This window comes from Anas acuta, chromosome 3 (assembly GCF_963932015.1).
Source record: "Anas acuta chromosome 3, bAnaAcu1.1, whole genome shotgun sequence".
In the NCBI taxonomy this organism is placed as follows: Eukaryota; Metazoa; Chordata; class Aves; order Anseriformes; family Anatidae; genus Anas; species Anas acuta.
In genome coordinates, this window is record NC_088981.1 from 90,415,667 (window position 1) to 90,437,072 (window position 21,406).

General features: G+C 36.9%; 1 protein-coding gene across 1 annotated transcript in view; it reads left to right on the top strand.

Moving 5' to 3' along the window:
- Positions 1 to 21,406, top strand: part of EYS (eyes shut homolog) — an 830,760-nt gene that overhangs the window by 346,224 nt on the left and 463,130 nt on the right. The window contains exons 22-25 of the mRNA XM_068678264.1: positions 1,532 to 1,791; positions 8,038 to 8,134; positions 9,211 to 9,318; positions 9,994 to 10,139. Of these exons, the coding sequence (XP_068534365.1) occupies positions 1,532 to 1,791; positions 8,038 to 8,134; positions 9,211 to 9,318; positions 9,994 to 10,139 (611 nt within the window). The remainder of the gene's footprint in view (positions 1 to 1,531; positions 1,792 to 8,037; positions 8,135 to 9,210; positions 9,319 to 9,993; positions 10,140 to 21,406) is intronic.

A 21,406-nucleotide genomic window follows, 5' to 3' on the forward strand; every position in this document is an offset into this window, starting at 1 on the left:
TTGTAACTTTTCTAAACAGTTCAAAAGTAAACACAAAGTTGGATGCAGAACATCTCCCATATTTACATTTTTCTCTTTAAAAGCTATGTGAAAACTTCAATGATATTTGCTAGCACTCTTAAAACATTTTATCTGAGTTTAGAAGATGGCAAAAAGGACTTTTTCTTCCCATGCGTAACACATGGTAACCTGATTTTGAATCCCTATTGCTAAAAGAGTCTAGACTTCCAATTATAAAGTTTCTTAGCAGTAACTACTTGATGTGGCGTAGAAATTGTACCCACAAACCAATCACAGAGAAAATCAACAACTCCAAAGAAAACACTCCCTTTGTTTGTTGTAAAGGGTTCAAGTTCTTTTGTGTGGCAAGCAGTACCCATGCCCTACAGAACAGAGCGACCTAATTCTATTGATTTTGCATTGAATGTCCTTTTTATTGTTTAAGAAAAAGTCCTCTCATCAGAGTAGGACTGTCCAGCCATATTTGAATGGTTTAATGCCTGGAAACAACATCAATCAAACCAGGAAAGAGCTGCTGTTAATCTTTCATATTGTCTGTAACACTGCAAAACAGTAGCAAGTAAATGTTGAATTCAGTGCTATGTTCAGTGAAAGTAATAAGAATGTATACTTTTCAAAGTGCATAGTCTTCATGAATTAAAGCAGTTTGTCTCAAAAATATACTAAAAAGGAAATGAAATTAGTGAGAAAACTTTGTAGAACAAGAAGGCTTTAAATAGTGTTTTAACTAAGAAGGGCATTTGCATTCATATTATCCGGCCTTGGACAAATTTCACTTCAACAATTAAATATCCTCAGATCATATTTAAATCTTTAGGCAGCGAGTAGCTGAATCCATTAGGTAGGTATGTAGAATGTGGAACAGACCTTTTATTGCAGTTAATGATGAAGTTTTCTCTGCAAATTTTGAAATCATCTGCAAACTGCAATCCTTGTTTGAATTTTTAACACCTTGTCATATTCATGTTGGAAATGGAAACAGTTATTTATGTAGTTCATGAAAGTAAGTTCTCTACAATCAGATGTAATGTGGGGTTTGGTTCATTTTTTCTCTTCTGTGTTGTCAGTATCATCCCTTCACACAAGTGTACAAAAAAGAAGCATCCTGTAAAAAGGATTCATCTTAAACACTGCAGTACCTGGAGATTTCACACATGAAAAGATGTCTTTCCAATCCTAAATTTTGAAAAACCTTGAATTCCAGATTTGATAATTACTGTTGTTGTTTAACAGCTTAGAAAAGATACCCAGATGTTTCTGTCAGCATTAAATAAACCACTTATAATTCCAAGTGGATAAATCCTGATATTCAGAATAAGTAATCCTGTCTTCACACAAAGAAACTGGTGGAGAAGAACTTAAATATGGCTTGGCAAAAAGAAAAATTATGGACAGAAACATTATTGTGTTTTTGTTGTTTATTGTGGTTTGTTTGCTTAATTGAAGTAGTTAGAATTGATTCGGCTAAGTTGTTGGTTTTCATTCTTGTTTTCATTCTCATTTTTTTCAGGTGCTTGTGTACAGCAGGGTGGACAGGGCCAGACTGCAGTGTAGATATAAATGAATGTGATTCTGAACCATGCTTGAATGGAGCCACCTGCTATGAATCTGTTAAGCAGGGACAGTTTGTATGCATTTGTCCTCCATTTTATACTGGTGACTTTTGCCATCAGCGCTTCAGTCCCTGTGAGCTGCCTTACAATCCTTGCATAAACAACTCAACGTGCTTGGCACAAGTCGATGGAAATCCATTGTGCGTTTGCAAAACAGGTAAGAACTGCTGTAGATAATGTTTCCTAGTCTTTACTGCAGAGTAGTTGAAAGTACACGTTGAGTTTAATGCTGTTCTTCAATGAAAGCAACAAGAATGTCTATCTTTCAAAGCACATAAAGCCTTCATGAATTACAGCAGGTTTATCAGTTATGATGAAAGACTGGTAATACAGATGTCGGTTTGCCTAATATTAATTTCTTATATTGCAATAGTTACTAAATCTATGGCTGTTCAGATTCCAGCATTCAGAATTACTATTTTTGAGTCAATTGTTACAAAAACATAGACAGACATCAGCCTGGCCAGCAGAGCTGGCAGACTAAATTGACAAAACAGGCAGAAATAGACAGAATACATGCATATTGTTAAAAGTACAAAAATTGGACCAAGTAGGAAATGCAGTCTCTTCCTGCTGAGCTGTCAGAAAGGCCTAGGACATCAGGGGAGTAATCTTCCTCTTACTGATGGAAAAAAGCAGACTGCTGTCTGTCTTCCTGTGCAACAGGTAAAATCGCAACAGGCACTTAAAGCTTTCCTGGGCCATGGCTTAAAAAACACAATTTCTCCATCAGTGTACAAGAACTTGTAAGGTGGAATGGAGCAACAGTTTAACTGCAAAACATCTCTATAAAATTTAGCATAGGAATTGAAGAATGCATTAGCTAATTAAAGCTGCAGTGAAAGCACTACTGAATTTGGAATTTAGGTAGGATTTTGAAGTCATTGCTTTTATACATAAAAATGGTGGGGGTATAGGAGTGTAATAAGGGCCAAAGACAGCAAAACAGTAATTTCAGTGTACACCACAATAGTATTACTCATCTTGCTGGATTGCAAAGATACAGAGACAAGATCTAGAAGTCATCATTATTTATAGCTTAGGATCTTTATTACTAAGGTTACTGTAAATTACTGAGTTAAAAAAAGTCATTGTGAAGGTAGGTGAACTGCTTATTGAGTGCTATTATGATACTGAACTTCATGACAACAATAGGAAAAAGCTTTTAATAGTGTGTTTGATTCTGAAGCCTTTTTCAGAAATGATTTGTAAAGAGTTCAAACCTTTTCTATACATCCACCAGAAAAGTCTTTCAAAAGATATTTGTGCATAGTTTCTTAAGAATACAAAAACCTTGCAGCCAAGGTTCTGAAGGAACTTTGAAGGAATCTTCAAGGGTTCTTGAAACTTGCAGCTAGGAATCTTAACAAATCTTCAGGGAACTAACAGAAGAGTAAAGTGCATAGCTAACAGATCTTGGAAAGCTGAAAATATCTCAGTATTGAAAAGGGGAAAAAAGGCATAATTCATGGAATGAGTTAGTCATACATGCTCAAAAAAAGCAGTCACTTATTAAGGACTATCAAAACAGGAAGTGTAGTAAAATATAAAAATCTAATTGAAAGCATTTTATGGAGATAGATTTTCTCAGTTGTCTTCTTATCCTGTTTTTGTCTGCCACGTGCATCACTTTCTCTCCCAATAAGCTTGTCACGATTACAGACCAGATTACAAAGGGTAATCACAACTGACATAGTTGGAATATTCCAAGATACCTGACTTAGTACCAGATGACATATTGATTAAAGAACTTGCATGATATGTAGTTAACAGTCTGGTCATTAGGTGTTCTGACTCTAGTTTATCAAGAGTTGCAAAATGCAGCCGTATATGAAAAGAACTAAATGTAGTTGTTGTTACAACTTTCATAGAATAAAAAAAGCTATTTAATATTTGTGTCAACTGATGAGACAATTTCATAAATATAGTAATATGCACTGTATTAACCTTCTGTGGTGATGTTTTGGTAGTGCAGGGGCTGCAGGGGGTGCCTCTGCGAGCAGAGCCCAGCAGCTGCTCCATATCAGATCAGAGCCAGCTCCCACTGGCTCAAAAAGGGACCTGCTGCTGGCCAGAGCCAAGACAGGGAGTGACAATGGGTTGGCCTCTGGGGGAGCAGACTGAAGAAAGGGGAAAAAAAAGCTCCTCAACAGAAGCAGGGAGAGAGCAGTGAGAACCAGCCCTGCACATCCCAAGGTCAGTGGAGCAGGAGGGCAGGAGGTGCTCCAGGCACACAGGAGAAGTTCCCCTGTGGCCTGTGGAGAGGCCCCTGGTGGAGCAGGCTGTCCCCCTGCAGCCAATGGAGCAGATCTCCATGCTGCAGCCACCCTGTGGAGGAGCCTTCAGTGGAGTAGGGGCAGAGAGTGACTGTGTAGGAGTGGCGGAGATGAAGTGTGCATTAGGGACTGACAGCAGTTCCCACTGCCTGTTCACCTGCCCGGCTCAGGGTGTGGAGGTGGAAGAGCGTGAATGGGGAGGAACGTGTTTTTAGTTTCTTACTCTTCTAGTCTTAATAGCAAAAGGCAGTAAATTACATAAATCTTCCTTATGCCGAGTCTGTTTTTCCTGTGACAGTAATCGGTGCGTAATCTTCCTGTCCTTGTCTCAACCTACAATTTTTTTTTTCATTGTATTTTCTCCTTTTCTGGTGAGATGGGGGAATGGGAGCAGCATGGTGGTGCTTAGCTACCCATTGGTGTTAAACCACCATGTGCATATGAAACAAACATTGGTTCAGCTGATGGTGAAGTGGGCTGCTTGAGAGAGTTGCTTGGTAAAATACTCAAACAATGAGTCAAACAACATACTATGTATTTTGATGCGGTATGAAGTGCTGTATCTAAAAATGTAAAGACCTCATAGCTGTGTGTTATGATTACGTTTGCAAACATTGGTTCATAAGTGTTTCACAATGAGAAGACAAGTACAATCCATGATTCTTTGCTGGTGTGTAAATCAGTGGAGAGCTTATAGAGAACGAATGCAGTTTGTCTTTTTTGTTGCCTTTGAAGGTAAATTTTGTGGTATTTCTCTGAAATGGATTAAGGAAACAAACATGACCATAATAATAACAGCAGATGTGTGGCTACACTGTGCATTGCAGATCACACAGAGTTGAGACACGCGGTAGCCATTTCCAGTATTTCAGAGAAGCCAAAGGAGCAATAGGGTCTATCCCAACTTAAGTAACAGGTTTTAATGCTTCATCCATTGATACTGTTGGCAAAACTTTCACAGGATGTTGGTAGTTCTGTGAAAATTGAAGTGGATAATTACTTTGTGAAAAAGATCCTATTTGAAACTTCTCTAATACCAATGAGATTCCATTCCTATCTTACTTGAGTTTCCTAAATGTCGTAGGAAAAATAATGTAAAATACATCTGGCAAATAAAAAACATTTATTTGTCATTACAATGACATTCATCTACTCCTTATGGCTAGACCCGTGGGAGGAAGAAAAAGACAAACCGCTCGATTGTCCATCCCTGTTAGGATAATTTCTTAAACTCAATATTGGAAATTTTGAGCAGGTATCTAATGCAATTCTGTATTCCAGAGTGGCAGTGCGTGCCATTTGCTCTTCCCTATTGATTAGATGCAGCTTTTCATTTAGAAGTTCAGAGTAGTTTGAACTGAGTTCAGAAAGCTTTCAGGTTTTCCACATAAAAAGCGTTAAGGTCAAAAATTGCATTTTTAATGTGTCACCCAGGTTTGAAATGTGGAAAAGCTACCTGTTAAAGTATATGGCTGGAGAGCTGCAACAAATCATTTACATGTGCTATTGATTTACAGTTTAGATCCGAAGCTTGACTGATTTGCACTAGCAAAGGCAGAAAGTACTTGCATTTAAATGTGCATATTACTGTCCTACACATAATACTAAATATTGTTAGAGTAACAGTACCTTACAGCAGCATGCATATTTTCGGGCTTTTAAGTAATGTGCTGCTTTACAAAATAGTTTGCTTAAATAAAAAGGCTTGTGTTTTGTAATTCAGATGAATGAAATATATTTGCCGTATAAACTACAAATTAAGTCTTCCAGTATATTTTTTTGGCTCCACTAAGTGAATGCTTGTTTATGTACTGCAAGTTTCTTTGTAACTTAAATGTTAGATTCAGTAGTATGTCTGACATTTTAAACATTTTAAGTTGATTTAAATGGAAAACACGTCTGTTCCTTCCTCCCCCCCATGTGAAACAATCTGGAAACATCTACATTACTGAAAAAATTGCAACCATACGTTGATCTTAGCTTTAGTCTTCCAGAAGATCCTGGCTATGTGTGGCAGCACTTGTAAGTTATACAAAATTTACTAATGTGTTACATCGCACTTTAAGTCATGTTTGACTGTCATGTACAATACAAGAACTACATGTCCATGTGTGTTAGACCCATGAGGTCTCTCATAGTTTTAACAGCACCGTGTAAATAAATGAGGAGGGTAACTCTTTCCTTAGGCCAACTCCTCTTACATGTGAGTATTTAAAGTAGTCTTTCGGATCTGAAAACAGTATGGTTGGTTGCTGTCCAAATATATTTGTAAACATTGTACAGGTATTTTGATCCTAACATAAAAGTACATATTTTGAGGTTTGACCTCTGTTGTTTGTACAAGAAATGTGCACAGTTAAATTTAATTTCATAATTTTCTCTTAGAACATACATCAGCGGTGAATTAAAGTTGGCTTTTTAACCAATTGCTTTCATTGAAATACTCATTTTGCAGACTTTATACTACACCACAGACATCCAGAAATTACGTATAAAACAGTGTAAATAACACTGATACTTTTATGTTCTTTTAAGAAGATTCGAGTGTTTCTGCTAAACAGTTTTAGTTGAAAGGAAACGGTTTTTGTTGAGATCTGTAAAAATGGCCAGCATGGCTAAAGTTGTTTAGCATTGCTGCATGAATTCAGAAGTCAGTGCTTTTAAATATTAGATGAAAATGTGTCATCTAAATAGGTTGGTGTCTTTTATGGTTAGCATGTATCATTAAGAAAAATAAGATCGACTTTTTTTTTTTTAAAAAAAAGATGAGCTAATTTATTTTGGTTAAAAAAAAGACAGTATTCAGTATTAGATTGATCACATTATATCATAATGTAGTAAATAAATAACTGGTTAAATTATGCAATGAAGCCAGTATTTTTCTCCATTTGTAGGAATAGTAGGTAAAATACCATGCCTGCTCTATGTTTATTTCATTTATGTCTTTCCAAGGTAGCTGTATTTTGCCATGGGCTGGAATAGTGTGTACTACTGCAATCAAAAATGTGTCTAAATGGTGCTTTATGTTTTCACTTCAGTATTATTTACCTCAAAAAGACTATAAAACATCCATAACCAATTGGGGTGTCAGGTGGAAGCAGAATGATGAATGTCTACCATTTTCCTTTTTATGTATTTTAATGACAGCTGTGGTATTTTAAGAAGGAGATGCTTGCTCAGATATTACCGAGTATCACAAAAGAATAAGAAGCTGTTCCATATAAGATCATAATGAATAATATTTTTTCTTGATGTAAGTAGTAGAATGAGCTAAATGTGTTTTTCTCATCTTCTGACTGCTTTGGATAAATGTGGTCTCTCTTAACCTTTATTATGCTCTAGATTTTTGAATTAGCTTTTCATTTCTGATACTGTCCTACATGCCCCAAGAAAGCCTTTTAAGTCCTTTAAAACTGGTTGCGTTTCACAGTATCCAGGAGCTACATCCAAATGTGGTCTTTCTGGTTCATTAAAGTATGATAAGGCTTCTTTTAGTCTCTGGAGATGAACTGGTTGAAGCTAATGAATAAAATAATTGGAGAAAATTCCTTTAGGATGGTATCCGCTTGCTGCACTTGATGTGCAGTTGATGTGTGCAGCATGTGAGGCAGGGAGCAGTGAGGGCTGGCTGCTCCACAAGCAAAAATGAGCCAGGAGTCTAACCAAGCGTGCCAGGGCAGGAATCTCACGATTGAGGATCTCGTCTTGACAATATGTGAGTCAGGTGAGCAGGGCAGGACCAATTCCAGTATCCAGGGTCAGCCTAGGTGTCAGATAACCAGTCAAATCTGTAGTAGTTGAGTGGGCACAAGGTCAAGCGAGGGAGCTGATCTGAGGCAAGAGTCAGGGTGCAGAACTGATACATGGTCACGGGCATGGCTGCAACCCAACTCAGAGGGCAGAGAGCCTCAGCTGAAGTGCTCCCATGAGAAGGAGTAGTTGATGTTTTCCTCAGCTCTTTCTTTTAGCAGCTTCTACAGTGGCTGAGTTTTCTCAAGCCTGACACTTGCGTTACCAAAATTGATCCTGAGCTCAGATAGCTCAACTCCCAAGAAGATCCTTGATCCTTACATTCAAATCGTGCAGTGGAATTCACTCATTCATAGTTAATACAATCTATTTTTCAGGATTTGAAGGTACTTACTGTGAAGTTAACAGTGATGAGTGCATCTCCCATCCATGCCAGAATGAAGGTCTCTGTGTGGACGGGGTTAACAGTTACAGGTGAGGGAAATTATTTGAGCAACGAATACCCAGTATGATAAATTGCTAGTTAGCTTTTCGCTATTCTTTTCAACCTTTGCTTGTATTATGTTTGCTGCCCTTTGGTGCTGTAATGCGTCCTTATTTTGTTATGGGTTTGACACATTACATGTTATGTTACATTCAGGATCTTGTGGTCAGAAAGGAACATGCCATATGTGTGGGCCCAATAATTTATTGTTAAGCTATTTAAAATTTTAACAACCTAATCATGTATTAAAACAGCTATTACTGATCCAGTTACAAACATACTAATACGTACGTCCATATTAATACAAAAGAGCTTCATAAAACTATAGTTCAAATTGTTAGGTAAGAATGCTTACAGTTATCTAGCCCCTGTTGTAACGAGCATCCTCACAAACTCTGTCTGGGTTCTGGGATCAGTGATTTCAATCTTTCTCAAGAAGAACTGGCAGTATTTTCGCAAGTGACTTGCATTTGGAAGTGTCTGCTAGGTGGGTGTTTTACGGTTTTCAGTTTTCTACCTGCTTGGAGCTATTTTGGTATGTTTCATTATTGTGATTTGCTTCCTTTGCACTGCTTAGCCCCCATGGACACAAGGGGCGACTGCTCGCAACACCGTGCTTGTCCCAGTGTGTCACACCCTCTCCATAGGTCCCAATCCCAGATGTGAAGCTAAAGCAAGGGGAGGCATCGGTCAGTTGGCTCCAGGGTAGGTTTCAAAACAAACAAAAACCATATCAGGTCAAGACAAGCCCTGAGCCCCTGCACAGCTGGGTCAGCACAAAGTCTGTGGCTTCAACTAATAATAGTGAAAATACTATTTCCTAGGCTGAAGTCACTGTACTTAGGAAGTTTGTTAAAATGCAGAACTTTCTAATGATCATAAAAAACAAAACAAACAAACAAAAAACAAAACAAAACAAACAACAAACAAACAACAAACAAACAAACAACAAACAAACAAACAAAAAAACACTTTTGGTTTGTTCCTCCCAAAATATGCCCCATATTTTTCAGGTATCTTTTTTATGGTAAACTGAAAAGTAAAATGACGACATCCTCTTTGCTAGGTGCTCCTGCCAGCATGGCTTCACAGGGACACTTTGCGAGGTGGAGGTTAATGAATGCTTATCAGGACCCTGCAAAAACAATGGAACTTGCCTTGATCTCATTAACAGGTTAGTTACTACAAATAAATGAAATAAAAAATCAAAAAAAATTGCTTGAATGCAAAATGTGCTTCACTGTATTGAGGTTTGGAAGGGACCTTCAGCAGGCAACACGGATTCTCTATTAAAATGGGGTCAGCAAATGTTGCTCGCTCAGCTACTTGTTTCTTACGTGATCTGAGAGGAAAATGGAAGGGAAGTTGGCACAACTTTTTATTTTCCTTCTTTTTCTTAAATTTGGCATAAATGTGAAATAGAAGAAATGAACTGCAGTTAGATTGCTTTCTCTCTCTCTCTTCAGTTTCCAACAGTGAAGTTTTTTAACGTGTTTACTAACAAAGTTAAGTATAAATAAGAAAAAAATACTGTATCTTGTGTTCGTATCCACAACACTACAATTTTTCAGAGACTTCTGACAAAATTTTATCCTGTATGTCATTTCCTATAGGTTCAGTTGAAATTTTTGAGCGCAATTTTCCTACTAATTAAAAAAAATAAAATCCAACACTAAATGGCTATGCATGCTTTAGAAACATGGAAATGAGAGGAGTCTGTTAATTATTTCAATATGGATGGTGATGAGGGACCACAGTTTGACATCAGAACATACCTATAGCTTCGGAATATTACAATAGATGATGTTGTTTGCTTCCATTGAGTCACCCAATTTTCTCTTCTGTGAAGATTCCTCTGTAATTGTGCACCTGGATACTATGGGTCTCTGTGTGAGATGGATGTAGATGAGTGTGAAACCTTGCCTTGTTTGAATGGAGGAAGCTGCATCAACAGGCTTGGAGGCTATCAGTGCTTCTGTTCTCCTGGATTCACAGGTATAGTACATTCTCTACCACAGCAGAGAGGGCTATATCACGGGTTTTACTCGTTTTTAATTTCATAGCAATGGCCTCAACTAAATCAAGGAAGACACGGGATCTTTTGCTTATTGGAGGATAAATCAATATTAACTCAAACAGGACTCTGATCCAATTCTTGCTAAGTAGGTCAAGGTGTTACTTAAATTAAGTGTTGATTTATAGTTTCTTTACTCACTTGTACATTATGCTGAAACACATTTAAAGGAGATTGTATAGTGCAAAGTAAATCATTGTTTTCTGAAATCAACCAAGAAAAAGTATTACCATAGATACAAAGTAAATTTTACAAACACAATAAAATGCTACCTTGTCATCTAGATTTGCACATAACCATAGTAACGCTTTGACTTTGCTGACCTGTTGGGCTGACCGTGTTGCTATTAGTGTTAATCTTTACATTTTTACAGCACTAATGACAAAATATTTAATGGGTAGAGATGTACTAAAATTTCTCTAAAATGATGCTGACATTTACTTAAATGCTTTATATGTAGCAGAACAATTCGTGCTTAATGTTTTGATGTTTTCAGTTTAAGCAACCTAAATACACTTGGGGTCATATGACTGTGCTTGAAGAAATTGTTATGGTTTTCTGCCTCAAGTTGCATGATTTCTGCATATTTTTTGCATAAAATTGTTCATACGTGTTCCAGTCTGTGATGAATATCACATAAGTTCAAAAGACTAGAGAGGATTCTTTTGGCATCCCCTTAACTGAGAGGAATGTAGTGAGTCTGCAGAGCGAAGTACAGTTTGGGAAATACCAGTACGGTTGTATAACCCCCATTTGTCACAGACTTCAGTGCATGTATCACTTGTACTGTATTCTTCACATTTTTAATGACATTTCAGCAAAGTTTAGGAAAATCCGTACAGTTCTCTTGCCTAAAACTTTAAAAGCATTTTTCCCAGATTATTGTCGTCAGCACTGTGTTCTGATTAATAGTACTTCTTGGGTATCAAAAACACTTTGGTTCATTAGTGGTGCAGTGATGTGGTGGTGCCAGTGGTCCTGCAGATGTAAAATTTTAACTACTAGATTTTAAAACAATTGCCCTCAGCTTTACGTATATATTTCTGTAAGAATTTCCAGTTATATTCGTAAAAGACATCTGTACTTGAAGGGCTCATGAGACTCCAATGTAAAAAAGAATATGCAATCTGCAAGTGTTTTCTTTCTATGGTTTTTCATTATTTGAGTAAGAAGGTTGACTTGAGTTCATTTCCCTTACACAACTACCCTGGAAGGATAGGTGTTTTTCATTTTGTTTCTATGTCAGCTGTCATAGTTGTTTTCTATTACAAGTAGTCATCTGCTACAAATGCAATACTCTTCAGTATATTAAGGATAGTTGTTTATTATCTAGTGTTAGTTATTTACTGACAAGGGCAATGTGATATCCTGGTGACTGTTACTCAAAAATTAGTGATAGATTGCCCATCGCTTGATTGCAGTGAGTGCTTTTTTCACCCTTAAAGTGCAACGTGTCAAAGAGTAATTCATCCAATGCAAAGTGTTGGGGGTATTGATTGCTTTTAGAAACCTGATGCATAATAAGGGTTAAAGAAGTTGCAAAGCTGTAAGTGCAGCATCTTCAATGTTGTGAAAGCAAACGTAATCTTGAAAAAGTTTAAAGTGTTAGCAGAAGCGAGTTAAAAGTAGTTTGATTTGAAAGCAAGGTCTTTTTAGAGCAAGACATTGCTCTTCAGAATTATGAAGAAAACTTCAGTAAAATTAGATGGTATGAGTCAGTCTGTTGGGAATATTCCACTTCAATATGCTGTACAGTTGGATGAGTATCATTGAATATTTTAAGGCTCTGACAGCATACTAACATTGGAAGTTTTCTTTATTTTCTTCAAACATTGCCACCTACCTTGTTTACTAATTATAAAACTGAGTAATACCTGAATATAATAGTATGGACAATTTCTACCTAACACTGATACTTAGTCAAATAGATGAACCCCACACGTTTTCCATTGTTTTTAAGTAATGCAATCATATCACTTCTAATGAAGATAATACTGTCTCATTTTTTTAATTTAAAGTTGTTTTTGTCATTCTGTTAGCTTGACCATATAATTCCTTAAGACTTAGAACCCAGGACACATCACATTTCCAAAAAATAAGAGTACATAGGGATGGTTAATACTGGAAAAAACAGTAAAGAAATAAAGATCCAGAAGGAGTAAATTCAAGCTCAACAATAGTTATATTGTTTAATCTTGCTCAGAAATATATCAAATATCATATAGTTTACTACACCTAGATAATGAAATGCAGTATTTGTACATTAAATTTTTCTTCTATGGAGGATACATGCCTACTAAAATTTTTGTTTTGTACAGTTTCTAACATGAAATGATTACAAAATATTTCTATTATTTACACTGGAACAGATACTGCAGAAAAATTCTTTCAGTGTCAGTGTGAACAAAGAGCATATGTCAAGCGTATGTTTCCCTGACAAACATACAAAGTTGTAAAGTAGTTCCCTGGTTGTTTTGAGATTTTAGAACTTAGTCATTAAAATAATATATCAAATGGGTTAGGCCAAATTATGTTACTTTATTTCATTTTGTTTATAAAAACTTATTTTAAAAGTACTGTCTTTCAACAGACATTTTGAATGTTGGTTGTTTTTGTTTTTTTTTGGTCATAATGTAATTTAATGTCTCGAGGAAGGCAGTCTTTAAACACTGATCTCTACTGTGTAGGCTCTAGAATTTCGATAGCTAATGTATCACTTAAAGTTATGTGTTTTCTGTAAATTTACATAATTTTTATTCATTTTACATTGCTCAACGTTTTATTTCATTCTAAATAGCTATTTAACAAAAATATTTTTAAAAAATGTGCTAATATTTAAAACATTTTTCTCAGCACTGTAAGATTGCTGTCTTGCAGCTCATACAGACTTTTACAAAAAGTTATCACAGCTGAGGTGACAAGTGCACAGATGTATCCTTTGTGTCAAGATTTAAGTGGCAGCAACAATGGTCGTCTTAACCTGTATAGAGATCGCCCCAGAAAATAAGAGATCTAGGCATTCAAGAAACTGTTTTTCCCCTGGTGAGAAATCATAAGTGACTTAATACAGCAGTGCTATATTAGAAGGAGGAGAAAAGTAAAAAAAAACAAAAGCATAATATAAAATAATCATTTTTTTATACCTGCTAGAGATAACTGCATTCCCTCTTCTGCAGTATTCCTTCATACATTTAGTCATCCTCAATCACACTGTCGAGCAAGGCTACATCAAAGCAGCAGATGACCTAGTAATATGAAGTTTCTGTCTCCAGCCTAGCCCCCCCCATTTTTTAAAAAAAATAAAATAAAATTTGCTTTGGCTGGCCAGTGTTACTCCATGGAAGAATGCTGCTCAGTTCCACTAGGTACTCTTGATAACGCCAGATATGATTATTTCAGCTTCATCAGCTGCTGCTATTGTACTTATATGTGCTCTTCCGCAAATGTTTATATAGAATACACATCATCTCTGTTTCTGAAAATGACCTTTGTAAACAGATGTGTGTTGTTTTTTCAGACCAGTGACTTTAGGAAGCTAAATCTACATCCTGTCTCCTTACATTAGTGTGACCACTCGCTTCCAAGCACACACAAACTATTAGTTTTTCCCAGTTTCACACATACTGTTGCAATATGTCTGTCCCTTCAATTCATAGTAAAGCTACTTTTAACTTTCCTGACATAATGAAGCATAAATGGCAAGAATCGGTTTTGGGAAAAAGTGCTTAAATTGATGTCTTTGCATCAATAATATGCTGTTTGTCTAAGCTCCTAATACCATCAGCAGAGAGATACAGTCAAAGGATTCCAGCAGCCTGTTCAGCTGTCAGATCCTGACATCAAGATTTAGTTGCCTCAACACAGTTTTCTTGTACAATTTTACACTTCCCCCAGCCTATTCTGTCTTGTCTTTAGCTGACCCTCCAGAAGGTCATGGGTTTCCCATGGGTTTTAAATAGTAACTACAGGACTTGCACTATTTTATTGGATCCCAGAGGCCTTCTCATATGACGTGGTAAACCAATTTAGGTGACTTAATCCTCCCCTGAGTGCCTTTAGTGTTGATGGGATCAGTCTCTGAAGTTCTCATGATTATTTTTATTTAATCTCTGCAGACTATATTGCGGACTTAGACACTCAGCTCATATGTAGATATTAGGTGTCTTCATATAAAACTAAAGAGAGAACTGAAACTGTTTCATTCTACTTGTTGGATTCTTCTCTCTCCCGGATGCCATTTGAATGCCTTTCCCTTTGGGGGCTTCCATCATCTGAGGCTGTCTGGATAGTCTTTGTGGACTCAGACTTAATTTACACTCTTGGTTTATGCAGACAGGAATAGGAAGATGCAAATATAATTGAACTACAAATCTAAAAAGATTTAGAACAACTGAAAGTATTTGAAAAACTGATGAGTACAGTTGGCCTGATTCTGATCAAAATATTAGAAGAACCAATGCAAGCAAAAACATTTTGTCAGCCTTGTTTTATGTTTGTTTGTTTATTTTAAAATAAAAATAAACATTTTTAATAAAAATAAAGTTAATTTATTATTTGAAAATTGTGCTTTCTTTAAGAAAATAGCAAAACCAAAAATTATTAAGTTAAAGAAATCTTGTACTACAGGTTAAAAAAAGACTAGTAAATTCTTTATTAGTTTTTCAGCTGAAAAATTTACTGCTTCAGTCATACTCAAGTCACTACATGTATAAGGACTTAAGTGAAAAAATATTTACTTGCATTGTTCTACAGATAATCTATGGTAAAGATATTTCTCTAGCCTCTACACTTGTAGATTAAATATTGTGCCACGTTCATACTAAAAGCAGTCGTTTACTTAATAAGTGAATCATTCAAAAGAACAAGTAGAATTGAGAGTAGAACTAATACATTGACACTTGCTTTTCAACAACTTTAGATTAAAAAAATAATATGGAAATTATATCAGTACTATTTTCCATTTCTCATTAGATATTTATCATAGAATCACAGGACCTTTTAGGTCAGATTGGATCCCTGGAGGTCATCTAGTCCTACTCACTTCTCAAGCAAGGTCAACTAGAGCAGATTGTCTGGGACTGTGTCCACTTGGATTCTGAAGATCTTTAAGGATGGAGATTCCATAACCTCTCCGGGCAACCTGTTCCATGCTCGGTCACTCTCACAACAAAGATGCACTGATGGTTCATGATCAGTGTGTCTACTAGGACTATAAGTGCTCTGCGAAGAGACTTTCCAGCTGGTTTTCCTGCAGAACACACTGGTTCATGTGCTATTCTTTCCTAGGTAAAGTACTTTGCATTTCTCCTCGTTCAGTTCTTTGAGAGTCCTTTCAGTCCTGGCTTGGGTCTGTCAAAATACTTCTGAAGGGCAAAACAGCCAACTGCAGATGTTGAGGGTGCACTCCAGTAAACTGTCCTAAGTCAGTAAAGATGTTAAATACTGGAGCTACTATCAAACTCTGGGATACCCCACTAGTGACTGGCATCTGGATTGACTTTGTGCCACTGATCACAAACCAGTGGGTTTTTAATCCATCTCATTGGGCACTTGTCCAACGTTTATTTTTTTAGCTTGTCTATATTGGATGCTACAGGAGACAATGTTGGAAGCCTTAATAAAATTGAGATAGACAACCACTTCTCTCCTTTCATTCACTAAGACAGCCTTCTGTGGTGATGACTTTCACATTGGCCAAGCATGACTCCCCTTTTTGTAAATTCATGTTTATTGCTGAGCTTGACATCATATGGTATGCAATATCCCTTTGGTCAGTTTGGGTCAACTGTTGTCTCCCAGCCTCTTGACCACCACTGGCTTCTCTAGTGGATATACATTTTGAGGATTGTGTTTTGGGATTTGGTACCTAAAAGGGAAATCAAAGGAATATGAAAGGCTATTGCAGAGATTTCATGATGGCTTGATAGGTTAATAAACCTTTGTATCTGAAGATATAGTGCAGGCAAGTGGAACTTCTGTTACTCTTTGTGAAATTATATGGAACATAATCATCAATTTAAAATTACAAGCACGATAATGAAATATAATCAATGAGTATAGCTATATCTTCATTATCACAAATCAATTAATGGGTTGCTGCATTCTGAGTGTGCATTGGTACATAATTATGATAAAGAGAAACACAAGAAAAAAACTACATAAATATATATTCCACATTGATATTAAAAACAAGCCTGTTAACTAAAACATTAATATTACTCTCACTTCAGCTGTGAAATATGACAAAGTAGTAGGAATAAGTAATTAAACATAATGTATGATGATAACTTACCCTTAAGGTCTTTTTCGTGATTCAGGTGTTAATCATTTTTTCTTTATAAATCTCACCATCCAAACAACCTTATGTCAAAGTGCAATCCAGATGATTCAGACATGCCTCAAATGAAATATTTTTCATGTTCATGAAAAATCATTTTATATTGAAGTATAAACTATAAGTGTCAGGGTCACCAAGTCTGATGCAGAATGAATCTAATTAGAATACAACTTTTTTGAGTAGAGAATTTTTGGGGGTGATGCCTAATTGCTTCTTTTGAAAGGATTCTATGACTAGCAAAAGTCTTTACTGCGTTCATTGACATATTTGCTAGTTCTTAAGTCTTTATTTTCTTATATATATATATACATTTAATCTTGAGGTTAAGTAAATAATTTTAGCTATTAGAATAATTCTAAGAATCATTTAGTCACCAGCTGCGAGATGTCCACCCAGCTGCTCTCACTTCACTTCTCAACAAGACAGGGAAGAAAATAAGGCAAAAAAGCTCATGGGTCAAGGTAAAGACAGGGAGACTTACCAGTTACCATCATGGGCAGAATGGATCCAACTAAAGCAAAATTGTTTTTATTGCCAATTAAAATAGATTTTTGGATGGTGAGAAGCAAAGAAATTAAAACAACAGCTTTCTTCTACCCCATACTTCTTCACTGGCTCAACATCATTTCCTGACTCCTCTACTTTGCCCTCCTCAAGCAGTACAGAGTAATGGTGGGTTGCAGTCCATTCATAACAGTTCCTCTCTGCTGTTACCTACTCCTCACACTTTTCTCCTGCATGGGTCTGCTGCTGTGATGGCAGTCCTTCCCTGGGAATACCTGTTCTACTATGGTCTCCTGCGTGGACTGTGGAAGAATGTCTCCTCTGGTGCCTGGAGCACCTCCTCTCCCTCCTTCTCTGACCTTGGTGTTCACAGAATTGTTTATCACACTTTTTTCACCTCAGTACTCACTCTGCCTGTGCAGCCTTTTCCTTTTTCTCACATACACTTTCACAGAGGCACTGCCAGCTTGGCTGATGGAGCCGGCTGGGATCAGTTGTATCCAGCACAGGGCATCCCCAGCTTCTCCTTACATTTGCCACCCCAGCAGCCCCCCCACTACAGACAGCTTGGTACCCACATCCAATACAAAAAGTAAGATTTCAGTGACTAAAATGTGAGATGTATAAAACAGGTATATAAATTCAAAATTCTGATCCAAACAGATGATTTTGGACGTGTGCTTTAAAAATTGCCTAAAAATGGCTAAGTACCACTTGTTGCTGTGAAAGTTCACTCATTGTTTCTGCAGAGCACAGTACTTATTCCTTGAATGGCTAGTCTCTTAATCACAGGCCTACCCTTTATAGTCATATTTTCTGTATGACATCAGTACAAACTGCCACTTGCAAGTGACTAAGGATATATTTAAGTTTTATGTCAAACCAACTCAAAACCTTGTTTTAAAATTTACCTTGTCATGTATTTTTTCTATAAGACCAAGTCTGAACTCCCAACTTTCCTTATCCCGGGCCACAAAACTGCCTGTTCAGCTTCTCTGCATGACAATAAATAATTCTGCTCTGCTTTTTATACAGTGGGCTGACCTAACAGAAAAGTCCCACAGACCTAGCAGTGAAAAGGAAGAAAAGTTGGGTTTATCTTTCTGACCTTCCCAGCTACTTCTGCAGCTTCCTGCTGCCAGCCAGCTGGCAGTGCTTGCATCTGCTGTCCTCAGACCTCTGTCTTTACTCCCTGCTATTGATATACAGAAGAAGAGCAACTACACTACCAAGACAATGACTGTTTATTTATAGTCATTCCTCTGAGAGGAGGAATCTCTTGGCTCCCTGAAATGCCAAAGCAAGATGGAGCTTGAGTAGAGAGAAAGGCCAAAAGGGATTGGTGTGCTGAGAAGAAATTTCACATGTACACTGTGAAACTCTTCACTCAATGTGTAGGTAGTGGGGTCTGTCTTTAATAATTAGAGCATTCACATCAGTACTGGGAATTTCAAGTTCAGTGAACACTCCATCTTGAAGTGACAAATTCACTTTGTCCATTCTCCTCAGAAGTGCTAGAATGTCCGTGTTATATGTTAAACTGCTTTGTAAGGAAAGGTGAGGGTACTGTTTGTTGCACTTGCTGAGCTTCAATGCTATTTGGCAGATTTCCTGGGCCAAGAGGAACATACAAGAGTACTGTGTAACCTTATGTAGCGTTTGGCTTGAAGTGCTGTGTCCTCTCCTCCCTCTTAAGCTCTCATTGGATAAACAAATCCCAAGAGCCAAGATCATGAAAGACATAAACATTATTTTTGCCCTGAAAGGGACCTTAGTGCTAACTGAAGTCTTAAGCCATCCCTTAACTGATCAAACGTGAGACTGGTGGCAGCTTTGTTCAAATTTCTGCTCATCCATGGTTGAGGAAAAGAGTTGTTGAGAACGCATGGCAAGGATGAATAGGGAACACCCAACTGAGATGCAAAATGGGAATTTGGAGCAGAAATGAGTGCCATGTTTGTCCTTTCCCTGGTGATCTCCCCCAGTTTCTATGGCTTTTCAGAACCTTCCCCAATTTCCATAAACTTTCAGACAACAGAAAGCAGCTTTCCAAGGTTATAAGCCAGTTTTCTCAGCACCCTCAGATGCCGCCCATCAGGTATTGAATTATATGAGTTGATACAAGGCTTTGTATGCTTGGCCCAGTGGTCTGTGTTCTTTGGTCCAGAATGGAAACCAGGCACCCATGGTTAAATTAGTGTCCAACTTTTAGCCACACAAAGCCAGTTTGGGGTTCTCACCTTTTGACAATTTTATTCCAAGTCTTATAGTCACAGCTTCAGCAGAAGGGGAAGATAGACTGGTCCATATTTTCAGTTTCAAAGCAGGGAAGTTACTGAACAGCTGAGAATCCCAATTGTAAGGAACAAAGTCTCTATAGTGCATGCAAACTCTTAAGGAGACTCCTTAAGGTCATTAAGGAGATAAAGTCAATAACTACCTACTTTTTTCTATGGATTATGTTCAAAATATGTGATGCTACAGTCCATTCATAATGAGTGCTTGGCAGCAGCAACTCTTGCTGTGTATACAGATTGAATCTGGTGATTAGAAACTTGGATGACAGTACACTCTCCTTGCTTAGTAAAATATAATTGTTTTGGGTTACAGATCTCTGCCTTTAGGGAAGAAAATCCTTGTCTTTTGGCAATAAATATCTAAATGTGAAGTGTTTGTTCTTCATGCTCATTACTGTACAATTTGTCTATGTATTTTGTATAGTAATTCTAAGGCACTTTCATCAATGTGCTGTATAGTTAGTTACTATTGATCTTCAAACAGAACCATCTTCTTTCTCAATTCATACGAGTAAAAGAGGAATAGAACAATCTCTGCTTCTTATTTTTGACTGCTGAAGAGAAGCAATGTTTTATTTATGAAAACTATCTATGTAGAAGGCACCACATTATACTCATAAGAAGGACACTGTGCTCATGCAGTCACGTACATTATAGGACCCATTTTTCATTGTACCCACTGCCTAAAGCAATCATTGACTTTGAGAAAATCTCAATTTGATTATCTCAGATTTTTATCCATGTTTGCTGCACCTTTGTAGAGGCCACTGACTGCAGTATTATTAAAGTAATAATACAGTATTATTAAAGAGTTTGGAATCACCTCTGCACGAAATACTGTTTTTTCGTACATCACTCCATATTGACCAGAACAAAGTCTTGGATCTGATTCTTACACATAATGTAAGATTATGGTCATGCCTTCTCTCCCATATTGTCTGTCTGTAGCTGGTGTATCAATTATTAATTATTTATACTAAGTAGGAAAAAAAAAAGATTTTCAATAAAAAATATTCAGTACAGTATATGCCATGGGTGTATTCTGTCAGTTTATCTTAAACATTATTGCTACATATCAAGCAGATTTAGAAATACTTGGAAATAGTTTTATAATTCTTTAGTGAAAACAGGGGGAGGTGATGGCTTAGATTAATTTAGCTGACAAAAATGAACATACTGTATGTACATCACAGGTCAAGATTTCCCAGCTAGACTGAATGTAAAAAAAAATTAACTGCATCAGCATGGTGTCAGCCCATCTAATTTATTCTCTTGAGAGGCATGGCAGTAAAGCCAGATATAATGCCATACTAACATGGCTAAAGTGCTTTTGACCTTCCAGAGCTACTGCTTTGCACATATTTCATAGGGACTATAACACTACTTCATTATACTACCTAGACATGTGCTCCTTCCTCATTTTACAGGCTTCTAAAGTCCTTGGGTACCTTTCCTCCCTTGTGGATTTCATGGAAAGGTTGGTTGCCTCAATGTTAAGGATTTTGCTGAGGCTGCCAAGTAGAATACTTAAATGTACTTGCTGATATGCTACTAGTTAGTACAGAAATAACTTGTTACATGGTACCTTTTGCAAGTACATATCCGTGCATGAACCTTATTCCTCAACGAGTGCAAGGTCATTTAAATTAGCTTAACTGTAATGATGAAGCCTTTTGCTGAGGCCTGACCTTTCATAACTTAGTTCCATGTCTGAGCCCAAATTTTGCTTGTCTATGTCTAAGGGGTTCTTATTATCAGAAAGCTATGTATAATCTGTGGGATTAGTGATGTCCCCAGCTAGACAAAGTGAAAATCATATCTTAATTTATCTTACAATAATATAATCTATCCGATCAGTGTTTCAGGATAAAGGAGATGAAGCAGATAATTTTCCTTCCCTGAAAATTGTTGGAGCTGCTTGAGATGCACAATTTAAGGGCTAGTCCTATGCAGTGAGAATATCTGAGAGTTTGTGGTCAAATGATCAGATCTTATCTGTTATGGTAGGCTATTAGGTGAGAATTTAAATTATCTAGGGTTTCTGGAGCCA